This window comes from Ambystoma mexicanum, chromosome 10 (genome assembly GCF_040938575.1).
Source record: "Ambystoma mexicanum isolate Mex_15411 chromosome 10, UKY_AmexF1_1, whole genome shotgun sequence".
Taxonomy (NCBI): domain Eukaryota; kingdom Metazoa; phylum Chordata; class Amphibia; order Caudata; family Ambystomatidae; genus Ambystoma; species Ambystoma mexicanum.
Genome location: NC_090932.1, coordinates 1,440,488,188 through 1,440,507,844, shown reverse-complemented (window position 1 = coordinate 1,440,507,844; position 19,657 = coordinate 1,440,488,188). Strand labels below are relative to the sequence as shown.

At 46.2% G+C, this 19,657-nt stretch overlaps 1 protein-coding gene across 8 annotated transcripts in view; it reads right to left on the bottom strand.

Annotated features, from left to right (window-relative positions):
- Positions 1 to 19,657, bottom strand: part of HECTD4 (HECT domain E3 ubiquitin protein ligase 4) — a 4,298,785-nt gene that overhangs the window by 2,178,172 nt on the left and 2,100,956 nt on the right. For all 8 annotated transcript variants that reach the window (XM_069619495.1, XM_069619492.1, XM_069619493.1 and 5 more), the window contains exons 42-43: positions 7,263 to 7,427; positions 4,233 to 4,402 (exon numbers count right to left, since the gene is read on the bottom strand). In XM_069619495.1, coding sequence (XP_069475596.1) covers positions 4,233 to 4,402; positions 7,263 to 7,427 — 335 coding nt within the window. The remainder of the gene's footprint in view (positions 1 to 4,232; positions 4,403 to 7,262; positions 7,428 to 19,657) is intronic.

The window sequence follows — 19,657 nt, the reverse complement described above, 5'->3', positions numbered from 1 at the left end:
CCGCTTCTTCGGGAGTCCACAGACCTTTGATCTAGTGTCGGCCCAGGTGGGCTCCCCAACCTGCCAAGGAGGTCATGATCGTGATTTGGGGGGTCAGTTCTACCAATGACATCCCTTGCGAGATTTTGCATACCGTCCCCCATTTCAGTGACCTTGAGAGCGCAGGAGTGATGGTTATCTTGTTTCCCCAGGGACCTTGGGTCTGCGACCACCTGGTAGCTAGGAACCGCTGGACTGGTCACATGTGAAGTTTGCAATTGGGTATCAGTGGAATGCAGGGCGACATAGTTCCTTTTAGAACTATGTCCCGCGCAATGTGATTTGTTTATTTGGGGTGAATGAGCGTGCCAGGGTTATTAATCTGTGCACTCTGTCGGCTGAGGGTTTGACTAGGCCTTGTGTTGTGAAAAAATGTGCACCCAGGAACACCAAACTTTTCGATGGCACTGTGCAGCATTTGGCGTAGTTGATCGCAAATCCCAATTGTTGGAGTAGAGTCTCTGCGTCAGTTAAGTCGCGGATTCCTGGTGTGTTGGGCCCCTGACCAACCAGTCATCTAAGTATGGGTAGACTTGGTGACAGTTTTCTGAGGAAGCGGCCACTGGGGCTAGGCAGTTGGTGAAAGCCTTGGGGCTGATTTGAGGCCGAATGGAAGGACTCAGAATTGGTAATGACTTTCCCCGACTTTGAATCTGAGATATTGTCGGTGCCTCAGATGTATTGGGATGTGAATGTAGGTGTCTTAAGTCTAATACTGCTAGATGCTTGTGAGGCTTAATGGCCTTTATGATGTCTCGCAGCGGGACCATTTAGAACATTTGTTACTTGATATTTTTGTTTAACTTTCTTAAGTCCAAGACCGGACACCACTTTCTGTCTGGCTTTTTTTGCTACAAAGTATCTGGAATATACTGCTTTTCCCCTTGATAGAGGAGGGACCCTTTCTATTGCCCTTTTTGCTAACATTTGACGCACCTCTTGCTGAAGAATTGGATGGTGTTTATGTGAGACTATTACGAGAGGCAAGGGTTTCTGTTTGCACTTCAATTCCAACAGGTGGCTGTGTTGGATGGCATCTAGCATCCATCTGTCCTTTGTAACTGATCGCCACCTGTCGAAATGAAGCGCCACATTTCCTCCCACTGGTGAGCATTTGGAGCAGTCATTGATGGGATTTGTTCTGCCTACCTCTCTGTGAGGTGGCTGAGCCGCATTTGTGTTGTGGTTGGCAGTAGTCCCTGCTGCGTTGGGAAGACTGGCAGTTTCTTCTATATCCCTAGGAATAGTAGACAGATCGTGCGTAGCCCTTTGAGTCTCTTGTGGAAGACAACCTGGTTTGACCTGAGGCTCCTGAAAGGGACAAAAAGACCTTCTGCCTTGTAAGGCAGTCAAAGTTCGAGCAGTATCGGAGTCCGCCTTCATTTCCTTTAAGAGCCTCGTCGATTTCTCCCTCGAATTGCATGTCCACGACCTTATGTTGCACCTCCTGCCTAAAGTCGGAGCAGCTCAGCCACCCTTGCCTTCTCAGGACGACCCCATTACCAATCTGCTTGAATACAGTCTCTGCGAGGTCCACTGCGAGATTTATACTATGGTTTTAGGCTTCCTCGCCCTCATGTACGATTGTCATGGCCTCCTTTCGCTACTGTTCGGGCAAATGCTCTAGGATGGGAGCCAGCCAGTGCCACATTTTGCGGTCATAGCTGGCCACTATCACCAGGGCTTTGGCCGCTTTAACTGTTGTTGCCCCGATGGTTAGTATTCTTTTGCCGAAAGCATCGATCTTTCTGCTTTTGTTTTCCAGGGGTGTAGCGCATTTGTGTTGCGAACGCACCTTGCAACTTGCCGTAGCTGACAATACAGACTTCGGAGAGAGTTCAGGGGTTAGACATTTGGGGTTGTGTCCGATGCTTTGAATTTCTTGACCAGTCTTCCTTTTACTGTAGGTTCAGTGAAAGGGTGTTTCAGGGTTTCAGGGTTTGCCACACGCGATCTAGAATGAGTATTGCAAATACAGCTTTTCTGCGCTTACCCATATGATCAAAAAGAAAACCGTCTTTCTTTTCCTCTGCTGGGGTCAGCCCAAATTCTTGGCACGCCTTTGAGGCCATGGCATGGAAAACACCACTGTTGTCTGGTGGCTAAGGCTGTGCTGGACTACCTTGTGTTTACTGGTCTGTGTCATCGCTATCCCCAAGTATCATCTTGGTGAGGGGAGTTGGAAGTAGTGGAAGAGCTTGTGCCCCTTGGATCCATGTCCAGGTCTGTATCCTCTAGTTCCCCTTCCTCTTGTTCGCTTATTAGCTGGCTACCTCTTTGCGGAGGAGGAGACCTGTGCGCTTGAGCGTTTGGCGTCGTCTCGGGACGGGTGCCCCTGATCTCTTCCTTGTACTGTTTGTGCTTGCTGACTTGGCGCCACCTGGTCTCCCCTGTATTGAGAGATCCCCTGAGGCTAAGGCGGTGGAAGCCTAGTGTTGAGTTGCCTCAATAGACTTTGCAGAGATGAAAGTACTTGCAGGGATAGCAGAGACTGTGGGTTTTAAGAGGGTCCATTGGCGTCATCCCTCCTGTTCCCGAGGGTGCAAAGGGAAATCCAAGGGGTATACTCTGCAGCCTTACTGGTGTTCTTTCCCCTCTTGATTGGGGCAGAGAGGAAGATCTGTCCTGTGTATGAGATTGGATCACTGTGCATTCTTCGGAATCCAAATCTGTGACATCAAGGAATATCCTGGATACCGCGCGGTTTACTCGTTTTTCCAAAGATTGGATTTTCCACACTGTTTATTTGGTGACAAGTGCAAAAAGAAATAATGTTTTCGTCAAGTTATTTGTACGTGGGCTCGTGGTCCCAATTGTGGTCAGCCGACACGTGTTTCATCATATTTAGTTAAATAAGGGTTTGTACATGTAATTGATTAGTTGGGGAGGAAGAGGGAGAGAACGGAGAATTGCAAACTTAGTTAAAAGGTCACAGATGGAACACTGCTGGTTGTATAGAGTAGTGAGGAGGTGTGGGCTTCACCTCAAAAACAAACCCTGTGACCTTGCACTAGACAAAAAGACATCACTACATATAAAAGAGCTCAGCAAGGAAGGTTCCACATCTAGGGCCCCAAACAGAAATCTGACCATATCTGTGACTCCTGGGCACTACTCCCTAGGAAGTTCAAAGTCAGACATTATCTCATGTTGTAGGATTTTGTCAGGCATGATTTCAGTGTATTTTATGGGTCACACACCTAGAGGGAATTGCCTAGGCTCTGCTGGTTCCTCCGTTTGAGTTTTTGGTATCCCATTAGTACAGGACAGTACACTTTCCTCCTGCAGCTGTAGGATAGGTTGTTCGGGATGTTCCATAGTTGGGGTCTCGGTATAACTCGTTGTCAGATTTGTGCACTGTTTCACTCACGGGAGATTTCCATTTTTTCGTCGACGAGTGGACAAGTGAGATCCCGATTTCATCAAAGGATGTACCGTCAACAACTCTTGTTTGGAAGATGATCTATGTCCCCCCTCTGGAAGTTCGCGACTTCGACGAGTGATGTTCCTTCTTCATCTACGAAGGTGGAGACTTTGTGGACGATTTGGCCTTATGCTTGTATTTCATCAGTGAGGATCTGCTCGATTAATGGGAGATCGACTTCGTTGACGGGTGTGAGCCCTTGTTCGTATGCTTTGCCGACGATGGTGCCATTTTGGTCACTGTCGCGGTCGTCAACAGGTTTTCTGACTTTTTACTTATGGACTGTAAGCCTTCGTGGCCAACCAGTATCTTTTTAGAAGGAGCTCGGGGTACCAAACGCACCCACGACAACGTTGATGGGAGACTAAGTTGTCAAAAGTGTTTTCATAGGGAAAGTACTACATTAAAGTAACCGGGGATTCCCAGCCTGACGACGGGGAATACTCTCAGCATGTGAATCTATGAATGATCCAATGTTGGAGAAGTCTACTTGTAAGGACCTGGAAGGGAATATTCGTAAGCCACCCAATAGACAAAACAGAATGTAGAGACAGGGCTGAACTTGGCGTTGCCTGCTTTATGCAAAAAACAAGTCATGCAAGGAATGATGGCTCCTGTAGAGAGGCCCTATTAGAGAGCCGAGGGCCAGAGGCTACTGTGGATAGTCCGCAGGTTGCTCAATCACATCAAAGAATGTATCACAAGCTCTCTTCTTAGTCACATTATCACATAAAAAAAGTTATGTGGAAAATGTAAATTTTTGTCTTACCTTGTTCTGATTTCTGCAAGAAGGCGAACCACGGCCATTACTGGGGTTGAACCATCGCCTGTTGCAGGAAGTGATGTATGAATAGACAGACTTCCTTCCTGAGGAAGCAACATGGACTGGACTGCCTGAACTACCTTCTCCGTAATGGACAGTTTATGAAGAGGCAGTGCCTATTGATGGTGGTAGAGGGTACAGTAAACAATTAAAATCAACGTGTTAGTTTATATAATATGAAGATTACATATTACCTCGAGTTAATTTTCACTTTATAGTGTAAATGAGCAATATCAAATTTCTACAATTATTGGCAACACCAAAGACACAAATACAAAGTGCTACCGAACATTAATCAACGGAGCATACACTTTAGTAAAGCATGCATACATTTTGTTTTTCTGAATTCCTGCTGAATATCCCCATTAACATTTTGTTCCATCTCAATTCTTTTTTAACCCCTTCCTTTACTATACTGCCCTCCCCCTTGAACACTTGCCTTGAACACATACACAATCTGACATCAGGAGGAGGACAATACATCAGCGAGGGAAGTGCAGTACACAGTTAAAAACTTGTATTTACCTAATCCTGGTCCCTTACAATTATATACCTGGAAATGCACGCCTCCCACTGGTCTTGGGCTACCCTACTTGTTTCAAACTCAAATTACCAGAGTTTTGGGCTTTTTCAGTTTTAAACAGATTACAAAAGCTGGCTTGATACATTTAAAAAAGACTTGTCCAAGATGGTCCTTCGGATTAGAGCTGGCTGCCATCTCTTGCATAGTCTAAACTTAACATAAAAAAATACATGTTTTTCCATTGATTTAAAAAAAAGAAAATGTAATGCTGCACGGAGTTGCTACAAGGCAGTGGGTCCTATTGTTGACTATTTCTAGCACAGATCTGGGAACAGCTACTAGGAATAGAAATCCTTTCTAGAGAGGGTCGTTAAAAGGAATTTCTTTTTCTATATTTAGCATGGGCAGGTTCACAAATATGCCTACAAATTTGTGGTGGGGATTGGCAGTACCAAGTGACAAGCACATACTTTAAGACTAATTTATCTGGAATACCTTTACCATGTATTGTTTTTCATTGAAATGTATGTGAACATTTCAAAGGACTGCATCACATAGAGTATCATATGGACTCTGCTTCAATAGAGAGTATTCTGAGTCAGATCTATCCTACCACCATTAAAGGTAAGAAGCAACATATACATTTTAACACAACAAGGTAGGTTCCCCTTTGAGTGTGGATGAATGGATAGTCTACAGCTCCAATGAGTGTCTTTTCTACAATTTGGGGAAAACAATGAACTGAATAAGATGATATACAAATCCTTAATGACAATGTAAAAGTGAACATGTTGCACAGGTGTTTAGATATGTATGGCTGTAACAACCAACATGTTTATGTTTTCCTTCCCCAAATTGAAGAAGTTACAAACGTGTTTTTGGAACATTTGTTATTTGCTACAATGACATAATTGTGTACACTTTATCTTTGCTTATGTCACCTTTCATCATCAATGGACACTACACATTTGCCTTTCTTAATTCTTTCTTTTTCAATTCAGTGCAGAATCATTACCGCCTGCCATACCATTACTGCAGGTTATTGTATGACCTCCTTTGAAGAGCCAGCTTCACCCTTTTAGCAATCGTAAAGATGTTAATATCCAGACATCAGAGCTTCGGATAACAATTTGATGTGGGAATAGTTTACTCACGATAAATAAAAAAGTAATTTACATTCCCAAATTGTTTTTTTAGGGAACTATCAACATATTTTAACTGAAATCTTCTTTGCACTTTGTTATGCATGTATACTAAAATCATGTATACTAAACAATGCCTATTTTTCACCTCTGTATTCATCTTTAGATTGGCCAAAATAAAATTGGAACTCCTTCCTTTTGGGACTGCCCTGCAGATATCAGTGATCCAAAATTATCTGTGGAGCTGTGAATCAGGAAGCTGCTGTCCGGCTCGTGTGTGTCCAATATTTCCTGTTATTTGTTGGGAGCATTACTAAATCTATTTTCTTTTTGTTTTTGGGTGGATTTGCCTTTGTTGCTGTTTCAAGGGAGTAAAAGTAGCTGGTACATATACGTTCTGTTGGGCTGCCAGTCATTAATTCAGAGTTTCTTCCTACTGGTAGTGAAGGGTTCCTTTCATATCCTGTCACTTGACATCTATCTTGAGTATCCTCTTGCTAGTGCAGGGGCCCCTATTCGTTTCAGTCATACATACTACTGTCACTAGATGATCCTGTTCAGGTATCATCCGACCAGTGCAGTGTTTGTAACACGTATTCATAAGCTCTTTCCATTACTGCAAGGTCCCGCCCAATCCTTATGCCTACGTGCACAGATTCCCTCTAAAATGATAGTCAGGATTCTTCCCCTGCTACGTAGGACAAATCCCCTCACCCAATATGTTAGTGAAGGGGTAGCATACACTAATTCAGTTATTAACTAAGTGCAAATGGTCTAGTTCAGTAACACATTCTGCAGTTTTTTTTTGGCTCATATGTAGCAGGTGGGTGTGGTCAGTTGGCTCTTGGCACCAGTGACCGAGACCTTGAAAAACCATTCCTTTCATTTTCTGCAACACACCAAACCGCTCCGATTTTCTTCTCTCCTCTAAAACATTTCTAAGACTGCTTCTGATTGCCTGCAATAAACGGCAAGCAGTACAGTTCTTTGTGGTTGTTTTGCTGCGACTCGCTCTCAGATATTTTGAAGTTATCATTACAAAATGTGTGTTCTGGTACACAACCTAGTCCCAAATCCATTTTTTAGCTCGTTATTCTTTTGTAAAATACTACTCGTTCAGTAACATCTCATTTTGAGAATTGGGTCAGTATTGGGCTTGTTTTTATAGGATTTTACGATACTTTGTGCAAAGCTCAGAACCTGTAAGCTGGAGTCTTCAGAGATTGTGCTTAACCACTCACAAAATAAAACAACCGAAAAGCACCAGCAAATCCCTTTAATTAACAAACGTGACTTGAAAATCACTCTTACCTCAGATCTAGGAACACCTAGCCTAAATAATGGAATTGTCAAAGTATCAGATGCTTTAGATGTCTTTCTGAAGTCCGACGGTGGAAATCTGACTGTTGCAATACCCTCCTGTTCATTAATAGAGGTCACCACTCCAATGCTACCAGATATTCCTCTTCCTAAAACCTAACAAGAGACCAAAGTTAACACATTATCACACAGAACTTCAGTCTGATGCCACATTTAATGTCACCAAAAGAAAGACGGGCTACATTACAGGAAACATACATACACAATTGCCATATGGCTTATTAATAGCACCATTTTTGGCATTCCTTTTTGTTAAAGATGGAAGCATTGCATCTCTGCTTTCAAACTCTTACTTACACATTTGACATAGTAATTAGACAAGGCATTCTGATGGGCAACATGTAACCTGCTTACACATTGTAACCGTGTTTATATGAGATGGAGGTAGCAGGAGAAACATCTGTGCAGGAGATGGCTTTCATGTAAGGCTGAGTCGGGAAGGGTTTTATTTTGCTGGAAGAATGGCAATAGAGATCAGCAGGTAGAGATTGTCATAAATATATGCAAGGAACAAGTTAATTACCTGTAACTCTTGTTCTCCAGCATGGGTGTTACATGGATTCACATGCGCATGAATACTCCCTGTCGTCAGGCTGGGAATCCTTGGTAAAATAAAGCAGTTTAGCTTTAAGCTAAAAACTGCATTGTCACTTGTATGGCCTACTGCTGTCACTTTTGAGTCATGCTGCCCCAACCAATGACACTCTTCCTCCTTTGCTCCACCCCTGGTGGCAATCTTCAGATTTGGTCACACGTGTAAAGTGGCAATATGAACCAAGAAGACCCCTAGAGAGGAAGAGGGGCGGGGGTTTGTACATACACACAGCCACAGGAGGTGGCGAGTGTCAGGAGTGGCACTCTATTAAGAGTGGCACAGGACACCCAGAAAGGGTTTGGGTGGTTGTGCCAAACAAAGTGGACAGATAAGAACACACACTGCGGAAAGGAAAGAGAACGAAGAGTAAGCAAGAGTAGCAAGGGAAAAGATACAGAATGAATACCCTCTTGGGGTGTATGCAGATATAGGAAAAGAGTATTCCACGAACCTTGGAAATACTCTAGCCTTCTGCACAGTTTGCTATAACAGAGGCCCACGCTGTTTGCTCATGACTTGGAACAGCAGCTCTGGGTGTCTGTAATGTAGAAACAGGACAAGGGAAGGGGCAGAGGTTGACTGATGGGAACCAACAGACAAGCTCTGTACAAAAGGGTCTACAAACAGTACAAGAGAAGATACTACAGACAAATCCAGGAAAGGAGGTGATAGCAAACTAGCAGAAGGAAATGAAAGGAAAGTCGTGTAACAGGATAGGATAGCAGAGGACAGTAAGGAACAAGGTTGAGAGCTCAGAGGAGCAGGAAAGCAATAAGTAAGCCCACAGGAGTAGGACTGTAAGGTAGAACGCCCAGAGGAAAAGGGCTTAGGGCAGCAGAGTAAAGCAGACTGCACGGCAAGGATCCCGTAAGGGCCGGGCAGTAAGGAGTGAACCCTGAGGGACAGGGCCGCTGAACGTAGAAGGTAGCAGAGGACTGTAGAGGGCTGCTAGGCCGAGAACCCAGCGGAAAAGGTAGGTAGTAGGCAGCGGAGCGTGATAAGCTGCAAAGTAGGAAGGCCCAGAGGACAAGGGCTGTAGGTAGCCAGAGTGAGGTAGGCTGCAGAGCAGGGAGCCCCAGAGGACAAGGGCTAAGGCAGCCGGAGTGAGGCAGGCTGCAGAGCAGGGAGCCCAGAAGACAAGGGCTGAAGGCAGCCGGAGTGAGGCAGGCTGCTTTCCAGCCCAAGGGCTGAGGCTGGAAGGCAGCCAAGCGTGATCGGCTGCAATGTGGAGAGCCCGGCAGGGCAAGGGCGGAGGCTGGAGGGCAGCAGAGCGTGATCGGCTGCAATGTGGAGAGCCCAGCAGGGCAAGGGCGGAGACTGGAAGGCAGCAGAGCGTGATCGGCTGCAATGTGGAGAGCCCGGCAGGGCAAGGGCGGAGGCTGGAAGGCAGCAGAGCGTGATCGGCTCCAATGTGGAGAGCCCGGCAGGGCAAGGGCGGAGGCTGGAAGGCAGCAGAGCGTGATCGGCTGCAATGTGGAGAGCCCGGCAGGGCAAGGGCGGAGGCTGGAAGGCAGCAGAGCGTGATCAGCTGCAGTGTGGAGAGCCCAGAGGAACAGGGCTGTGAGGCAGGGAGCCTGGAAGGCTCTGACTGGAGGCAGCAGGGTGGAGCAAGCAACAAGGCAGGGTCCAAGCAGGAGTGAAGGTAAGCAGCAAACAAGAACCGTAGGAAGATGCAAAAGGTGGAGGAAGGACTCTCAGATGCAAGAGGCTGAGCCACTGCAGGCAGCAGCCTTTATACTGCCTAGCCCAGCACAGGGGCAGGCTAATTGGTTGCACCTGGCGAAGCACACCTGCAGGCAATCGGCCACCTCCCTTTCTGTTCCTGGGCTGGTGGAAGCAGGGCAAGTCCCTAGGGCTTCTGGGGGGTGTAGTTCCTTTGATAACCAATAGGAACAGCCAGGAATCGATGCTTGTAGCCAGATGCATTATGGTATGCGTAGTTTGTTGGAAATAATAATAAAGCACCAAAGTCTCGCAAATGGGAAATAAAGTTCCCAAAGTAAATATAGATGGATCCAAGAGTCTGTTGTAAATAAATGATAAAAATATAGTCCAAATTGAGCGTAAATGGATGCGCCCATGGCGCAGGCATGACAGCGAGGCACAACAGAAGCAATAAGACATACCCCTTCAACACACACCCCTCAAGAAAACATGTTGTGAAGCAACGCTTGTCCGACAAAAGACTGTTCCCTGGAATCACCGTCGACACAGAATCTCATGAATGTTTGAGTAGACCTACACGTAGCAGCCCTGCAGATGTCCAACAGGGGAACACCAGTAAGGAATGCATTAGTCAAAGCAATGGCTCTGGTGCAATGGACTCTCTTCTTGCCTGGTAATGGTCTGTTGGCCAATTGATGGCAAAGCATGATACAGCCAGAGAGTGAGCTGGAGATGGGAGCCTTCGATAGCGTCTTCCCATGCCCCACAGGTTCAAAGTTGATGAAAGGTTGAGAAGTATTTTGAAAATCCTTACTGTGTGCCTCATTGAATTTCAAGAAACGCGACACGTCCAGCGAATGCAAGGACCTTTCAGCAGGTGTAGAAGGATTTGCAAAGAAAACTGTTAAGACAAGAGGTTTGTTTAAATGAAAGTGGGACAGGACCTTTGGCATAAAGGACTGATGAGTTCATAAAACCACCTTGGATTGGTAGAAAGACAAATATGGAGGCTTACAGGATAGAGCCTCGATTTCTCGGACACACCTGGCCGAGGTGATTGCCACTAGGAAGGCAGTCTTCCATGAGAGCAACTTCAAAGGTGTCCGATGCATAGGCTCAAACGCAGCACTTATCAGTTTGTACAGGACCACAAAACTCGCCGGGGCAGGAGTCTTCAGCGGAGGGAATGATCTGAAGAGGCCCTTCCTTGAGAAACTCCTTCACGAGCCTCTGAGACCACAGGGAGAGCTTGCCAGAAGGCCGGGTATACCGGGATATTCCAGCTAAGTGCACTTTGATGGACACATGGGCAAGGCAAGCCCTAGCCAGCGAGAGCAGGTAAGGCAGAAGTTGAAGCGCTGTGGAGAGATCTTCTGTGACTGGCACCACACCGTAAAGCACTTTCACTTGATGTTTGTAGCATGCAAGTGTAGAAGGAGTCCTGGACTTGGCTAGAATCGCCCTGCATTCCAACGGCATCGAGAAATACACAAATTCTAAGGCTGCAGGAGCCAGGCCGACAGACAGGTTCAGGGACACTCGGTTGTGGTGCAGGATTGCCCCATTATCTCTGGATAGCAGGACCGGAAGAGGAGGCAGCTTGATGGCCAGGACCACGACAGGTGAAGGTGGTCCAAGTACCAGACCTGTCTGGTGCAATGGGGATCATCTTGCAGCAGGATAATTGGAGTGTGCTGTGTGATGAATCCTACAGACGCTTCCTGATCCTAACCCTGGGGGCGGTATTAGCCGGGGGGAGACATGGGGGATATCACCTGGGAGGAGAAGGGCCCCAGGGAAATAAGAGGACTTCCATGGGATGAGACGTAGGATTTGTCTTCCTCGAGGAAGGGAATATCCTTAATACCAGAATTGTAATGGCTTGCTGTCAGAGGTTTTCATTTCTCAAACTGTCGGAAATGAATGAAGATAACCACATGTAGTTATCTTCCGAGACCAGAAATACCCTCTTAAAATCACTGACATTTATAAACATGAAAGCCCCTATGAGTCCCAGGGGAATAAGGATTGATAGTCTTTAACGATTACCAATTTAAATCCTGAGAAACCATACTCTTCTGTAAAGTCAAATAATTAATGGAACCCTTCTAGTACAATGAGGAATATGCATAAGATGAATAGTGAATCTGGAGATGATAATTTCACTAAGAAAGTTCAATTTTATATTGTGGACTACATGTCCCAGAAATCCCAAAGTACTGGGACGAAGAAGAGGTACAGGAGTGCAGGTTGCAGTCAATTAGGAAAAATAAACCACACCTAAGAAGGACTGAGAAGCATAAAAATCCCCCTCTGGTGCAGGCCTTGAGAAGGAACAATAGTATAAGGAGGGGTAGTTTTCCTACCTCCTAGTGACAGCAGAGGTCATGTGTTAGCAGAGATGCCAGGACCACGAAGGGGTGTGAAATAGATGCCGGTCCTGAGAGGGTCCTTAATGCTCAAGACCTTAATTGCAGAGTTGGTGCAGCAGGAATAGTTGGGAGTAGCCACTCTCCCTCTGAGGCACGCAGCTGCAGAGGTCGCACAGCGGAACGTGCACCTTTAGATAATTATCCACCTCATTTGACAAGCACCAGTGGCAGGCAAGCAGCGACGTGCTGTGGGAGTCCGGAGAGCCCTGCTGATTACAGGAGCGAGTCTGGGAAGACCGTGGAGGAGAGATACCTGAACCACGTGGGGAAACTGAAGCAGAGGATTTGGAGACTGCGAGGTGAACAGACGCGCACGCCAGACTGGGCGATTTCACTGTTGATAGTGACCCCGCACAGCTCCGTAACCATCCGCTGGCAAAGTCCAGGGTCCTTAACCATACAAACCTGTAAATGGAGTAAACCAAGTAAAGAAGACACTTTTTGAGTACTGAACTAATACAAAGCATGTTAATTTTTCCTTTGTGAACCAAGCAGATTTAAAAGAGCGCAGATGACTAAATAAGAAAGCAATTACTATATCAGAAGAGTGTGATTGTGACATTGTGGGGCATAATAATAGCCAACAAATAAAAGGAGTAATACATATGCTAAAAAATATAAACCATCATTGCCAAAGTGAAAAGAGAAACATACTCAGGCAAATGAGTAAGAACCAGAATTGCTGAAGCCAAAATAAAGCAGCTGGTAATTTCAAAGTTGAGAAAAGCTATTGCCCATATGAAAAGGAGGTCCTAAGAGAGAAGGGCTTAAACAAGTGTGATATTGAAACAGAAACCTTATCAGCAGTTGGTTAGTGGAAAAGGGAAGAAACAAGAGTGGCAGGAAGGCTGCACGTCTGAAGGAAGATGTTCAGAGGGAGTGGAGCATAACCTGCAGAGAGTGTGGCAATCACACAGGTACAACAAACAGTACCAGTGTGATTCTTGTTTCACTTGTTTTTTATATTGGATGCTGTAGAGCAAAAGACATTGCTAACCTGTTTAGGTTCAACCTTTACAACAGAAGTGCTTGCAGTAGTAGATTACTCTGGCCTGGCAGAGAGGTACACTAAGTCAGAGAATGTTGTATTCATTGGATTTGTTCTGGCAGGAGAGTACAGCAGAGCAAATAACTTTGTCTCATTAAGCCTGGTAGTTGAGTGGATCAGGTGGAAGCCGTTCAAGTACTGTGGAATGGTTAAAAGCCTCGAAGTTGAAGAACCACTGAAGTATTTTTGGGGATGAATGTAGAATCATCCTGGCAGATTAATATCATTGAAACAAGAGCTGTGTGAATTGCTACAGAAATATTTAATATTGTCAAATACGTGGTTGTGTAGACGGGTACAGAAATATCCTGCCAAATACGTTTTTGTTGAGACCAATGAAATAAGGAAAAAGGTTTTTGTCAGGCTGACAACCCTCCCATCTTTGAGAAGAGATTTTGGCGCATTCACAAACATGTTGTGCGCCAATATTGATTGGGACATTTTTGCAAATAATAGGAGCGGACACCATAGCAAGATCAATTAAGATCCCCGAATATAATCGGTAGCCCCGTACCTCCTGGATTGTATATATCCAATCCATTTCCCATAATTTCTGTTTGGCTTTGTCAGGTGATGTTAACAACATATCCAAACTTAAGTCAAAATGTTCAATAGAAGCGTTGCATTTTGAGACCCACATATTCTTTGGACCATTACGGCCATTACTCTTGACTTATCTCAAAAGCCACCAGATAGACTCCTCCTCTGCCAAAAGAATATTAACTAAAAACTTTAGGTTCTTCCAAATTACCATTGCAGTGGTTAAGATTAACCTCAATTCATATCTTATAACATGGGATGCAACCCCCTGTGGGAGTTTCAAGACTCTTCTCCAGAAGAGCCCCTCTAGTTTTAACCAGTCCCCCGCCCCTCCTCCCACCAAGTCAAATAAAAGCATTTCAGCACCATTAGTAATGGCAGGTACTACTTTTTTGTTATAATATTCAATTGCAGGGATTACGGAGAAATACCCATATTTCTTGTTAATATGTAAAGTTGGAGCTCTGCCATAGCAATAACGAATCTATGTGATCACTGCGCTGCCCATAATTCCGTCGTCGAAAAATGTCGACGACCATTGCGGTGCAGCACAGTGATTAGATATACCACTGTGGCATGCATCCCCCTACTCCACTCCGCCACCCCCTGGCCACTTAACTTAACGGTGGCACACACGGTAGTGTGCCGCTGACTTCCCTCGATCCCTGCAGCATCAGTTCCCACCTACTTACGTGGGTCAGCGCTGCCGCCGCAGGGCCTTTTTTTCTGTACACTTTTGTGTCCCCCGCTCTTCATTTAACAGAAGCTGGAGACCATCCCATAACCCCTGACCCCCATTGCTACGACTAAGAGGAGCGGGGGGACACCCCCGCAAACCCTGCTTCCTTTAGTCCCAGTAATGGGGGTCATCATTTTTTTAATGCGCAAAGGTGCCATTTTTGTACCAGGCAACCTTATGTGGTCGCAGTACTGGTACGATTCCACAATAATGTTAGCTTTCTTTTGAAGTTGAATATTACTTTTTGACTCAAATAAGTGAAAGCCTAAGTAAATAAAAGTATCCACCCTGGGAGCGTGACCCGGAGAGCCACCAATGAAGCTGCTCCTGTAATGGCCTCCTGTGAAGCCCGCGATCGCAACCGAAAAAGATGCAGTTTCCACTCATTAATCTGGCAGATGAAACCACCCACTGTGACCGGAATGGTTTGAGCACTGCTGGTAGGAGTTTGATCTTCAAACGTTCTCTCGCTGCCCCCGACCGCTCTGGCGACTACATCGCCCGTCTGCAGAGTGCTCCAAGATGGCGGGCAGACCTCGCGACACGAAGGAGGAGGAGGCGCACCCACTCCCAGTTAACTGGCCCGGAGAAGACCCTGACAACGAAGCATTGCCAGCGCCTCCGGCCCCAATACAGCACCCAAACCTCACAACAGATCGCCTGCCACAGCCGTAACAGCATAACACGGCCGAAGTTTGCACGTCAACTCGGGCGCGGGAGGTGATTTCTCACTGTCCCGGTACACAGAAGCATGGACCCCGGCTCCCGAGCGAGACATAGCAGGGGCTAACATCGCCTGAACGGCTCTAAGACCCGGCGCTTTAGTGAGCAGCTGATCCTTACGAGGATACCCCGGGCTCCAACAAGCTACGCGAACCCCACAACGGATCAATTGCCATAGCCGTTACACGGTCGAGACTCTATCCAGCAGTACAGGAGCGATAGGCGTTTCCTCGATGTCCCGCGCCACATGGAGGTACGAACCCCAGCTCCCAAACGGGACATGCAGTGAGGGATAAAATTTCCTAAACGCCTTAAAGACCCGGCGCTTCATTAAGCAGCTAATTCTTGCTAATAAGAGGGGCTCCGCCAAGCTGGGCTACCCGACCTGACCAAAACCCGTGGGGACTGCAACGCCACATCGACAGTAACCGCGACACCGACCTGGCAGAAACACATAACAGTATTGCAGCAAATACAATAAACGGCCCATGAGAGGACCATGGCAGAGTCTATGTGAATGGACCTGGGAACCCAGAGTATACGCTACTTTCCCACTTTCCCTCTCCCCCTGAGGTACTGGGGGAGTGATATAAGATGTCAATCTGGAAAAGTGAATACCCTTCATTTGAATGACAGACGTAACTTGATGGCCGAAGGCCAACCGTCTTATGCACCGAATTTTAGAAATACAGACGGCTATGCTTGACCAACAAGCGGCCATTTTAAACGTAGCAAGAATCACCATTTTGCTTGTTATCCATTGCTCATTGCTTTATCTAAAACTGCTTTGCAGCTTGCAATTCTTGCGAATTCTGCTTACTCTGCTCAACTGTTAACATTGTTGTCTGAATACGAAAGGGCAAGGTCGCGGGACTGAGGAGTTCGTTGAAACTCCTCATGAGTAGCCCAGAAAGGAATGCCCACGCTCCCTCTCTGTAGCCTTGAGGGAGAGCTACAGGGCATTTAATCATTTCACAGCTGCCAGCCAGTCTCGTACTGTGGTAGAATATGTTAGAATAAAGCAGCTGAAGACTTGAATTATGCTCTTCTTACGGCCCCCCTTCGCAAAACCCTTTAGAGCGTGTCGGCTCACAGGACACGAATAGTACCTCATAGAGAGCAAAGCTTGGAATGTGACTCTTCCCCCGTGTGCAGCTTGCTTCCAAGAACAGAAACACAGTGTTCTGTTCAACAACTAGAAGATACCTCCGCACTTTCTAATTGCACATTATTACTAGAATAGACATCGAAACTGTCATAATTGTCATACCCGTCGGAAATGTCCATCGTCATCCCGAGTTCAAAGAAACCTAATAAAGGGGGGGGGGTGTTAAACATGACATAGCTGATTGTATGATATGCATTTTGTATATATATAACTGATGTACGTAATTCTCTCTCTTGCGTCCCTCGAGGTCTAGAAAACTCGCGGGGCGTAAGACCACAGTTGGCCAATTGGGACTATTTTTCGCTTGCAATAAACCCTAGCATTGGGAATTTGAACCTCGTGTCTGGCGCATCCTTTCGTGTATGGTTATTGCCTTGTTTCCATATCGCGAGGGACCCCTAGGGGCCCCTTTCAAGATGGCGCCCGAATAGGGACCCTCCCCACTTGCCCCATGGTATACGTTGTAACGGAGTAAAGGCGGAAGAACGGCGAGGACGGGACGATCGAGCTGGGCTCAAGAGGTGTACGGGGCGCCCTGTAGAAGTGAGGAGAAATTCCTTCGCAGATCTGCACACATCTGATCCCTGATCGACGTACCGGCCCAGAGGGCAAAGGAGGCGAGGGTCCCGAAACGAGGCAGAGGCCAGAGAAGCGCAGACACGACGTTGGGAGAGGTTGCGTCAGGACAGGCGACTTGTTTTATCAGGTGAGTCATTCCCCGATTCAAACGAAAACCTGATTTTTGGTAGAGTGTTGATTTTGCAAATTCAAACGTCCAGGTAAAGGTTAGTTAACCAAAGGGGAAGGTTAAACACATGCCTGGAGTACTGTCCACTTTAGAGGGGCTTTTCCGCTGCGATAGACAGTCCTTGGAATATGGCCAAAGTGCACCGCCTGGGGGGGAACGCCGGTTTATGACATGTATGCAAAATATGGTGTGGGTGCGATAATATTTTGTGAAATTTGGCATAGGCAAACTAGAAAGCAACAGGACCATCAGTGGCCGATTAATGGTAGCTTTGAGATTGCGAGGAAAGATAACCTAGAAAGGGTGTTGATAAGGAAAAAAGCGCAACCCGCAGCTTTTGAGACTATCAAAGATTGGAGGAGGGAAGCAATGCTCTGACTTAGGAGTAGAGAGAAGCATGCGCGTAGTCACAAATCGAAGCTTGAGGTAGCAGAAGAAAAGGAGGAAGAGGAGTGGACGGCGAGTCGAAGACGGGAAGGGAGACGTGAGCAAATGAACATAGAAGGAATATACCCGCAGTGGGACTATACATAGCAGACGAATTAATGGAACATTTGCTAACTAATACGGGTTGAGGCCCAAAACCAGAATCAAAACCAAACACGCCAGTAGTAACTGCGCAGGCCCAACCAGTAGCTCTCATATCCCCTCCCAAAGCCCAAGCACTTCCCTTCACGCAAGCATTAACCCACGCCCCAACCACAGCTCGAGCCCTCCCACAAGCGCAGACCGCCGACGCACAATTTCCCAGAACCCAGGAAGGCCCTTCACAGATGCCACCTGTGTCACTTGTCCCATCCGCACCTCCCGCTCCTGAGACAGATTCAGCACCATCCGCCCCTTCCGAAGTCGAAATTGAGACCGGGGAGGCGAGAGGCGGGGCTGAAGGAACAGGATTTGGACAGGTAACTCGCAGCGCGATCAGCAAAGAAAGAAAGATTGAATTACAGCAAGAGGCAGAAATGTACATAGAAGGGAATGATGGGACGGCAGCATTGGCCTCATTGTATGGGTACCGAAGAAGCAACGAGAGACAGGTAGTGTTGGAATGCATGGGGACATTTTTGGTGTGAGAATGGAAAAAGTTACTTGAGAAATTACCGCCACAACAATTGTTAGATATGAACCAATTAGCATGTTGTAGAATAAAAGATGAAGTAGTAAAGGAACATGTGAATGGACTTTTTGATCTTAAAAATGAGTTGGATAATGAATATGCCGAAATGTTTGCTGCACCTGGATACAGGGGTTGGGATATTAGAAGAGATGGGAGAGGGACGGTAGAATCATACATACAGCGGAGACATTCAATGTCACCTGTACAGAGGGGTGACAAGCTGAAAGTATGTATACGGGAAGCAATAAATTGGGTGTCGAATCCTAGTATCCCAACAATGGTCATACATGACATACTTGACGAATATTCCATGCCAATGAAAAGAAAGGCACTGCAATCGATGGCTGAAGATTTGATAGAGAATGATATAAAAAACAATAAGGCTAGCCCACCTGAGATACTAGCAGTATATAAGAGCATTCGAGTGAAGTACAGGAGAAACGGGCCTATCACTGGACTAAGGAATACTATTGAACCTAAGAGAAGGGGGAGGGATTGTGAATGGGGCATTTCCAATGAGAGAGGTTCCGCCCACGTTTATACCAAAAGTAGAGGTCCCTGCGACGGGACCAGTAGGGGCGCAGGTACCACCAGCCCATTTCACCGCCCAGTATGTGCATGTCCCCTTTTCCAGGCAAGAGGTGAATACTATAAAACAGACGATTCCCGATATAAGAAAGAATCCAGCAGGTTTCTACAAGGAAGTAGAGTCAACCCTGAGATCAGCAGTGCTTACTATGAGCGATATAGATTTGATTTTCCCAGTCATTTTGCCAGCAGATATATGGAAACAGATAAGGACGGTGGATGACGTGGGGGCTTTTGGCGCCACATGGGCGGAGTTACAATTGGAGGACAAAAATAAAAAAGTAGGGGAAAATCCGGGAACCCGCATGGCAGATCTACCAGAACGGATAATGCGGAGATTGAGGGAAATAATTCCAGAAAAAAGGATTCAGTGGGACAAATTAACTACTTGTGTACAGGGCAAGGATGAGCCAGTAACGGATTATTTCAATAGATTTGAAGGAGTATTCACAGACTTCAGTGGGCAGGATGTGAGCACAGAGTCGGGGAAAAGGCTATTTGTTGATAAATATGTCAGGGGACTAATATTACCAATTCAAGATATGTTAATGGCGTCGGAAGGTGCCTGGGCAGCAAAACCGGTGAGTGAGATATTACACATAGCCAAATATTACGAGAACAGGGTAAATGTGGCGAAAGAGAGATGAAGGATAGAATAAATTTAAAAACGAGGGTGTTACTGCAGCAGGTAATTGGATACAATAGAGGTAGAGGAAATGCACAAGGGAGGGGAAATTTGAATAATATGCATGGGGTGTCATTGGGATTAAATCAATGTGCGTACTGTAAAGAGGAAGGACACTGGCGAGCGCAATGCCCGCACCTACAGAATAGAGGTGGGTTTGGTCAGAGAAGGCCTCATAGAGGACATCAGGGGTCAAATGGCCCAAGCAGAAATAGCATGCAGCAGCAACAGGGATATACCAATGGAGGTAATCAAAACCAATCCTATGGTCAAAACCA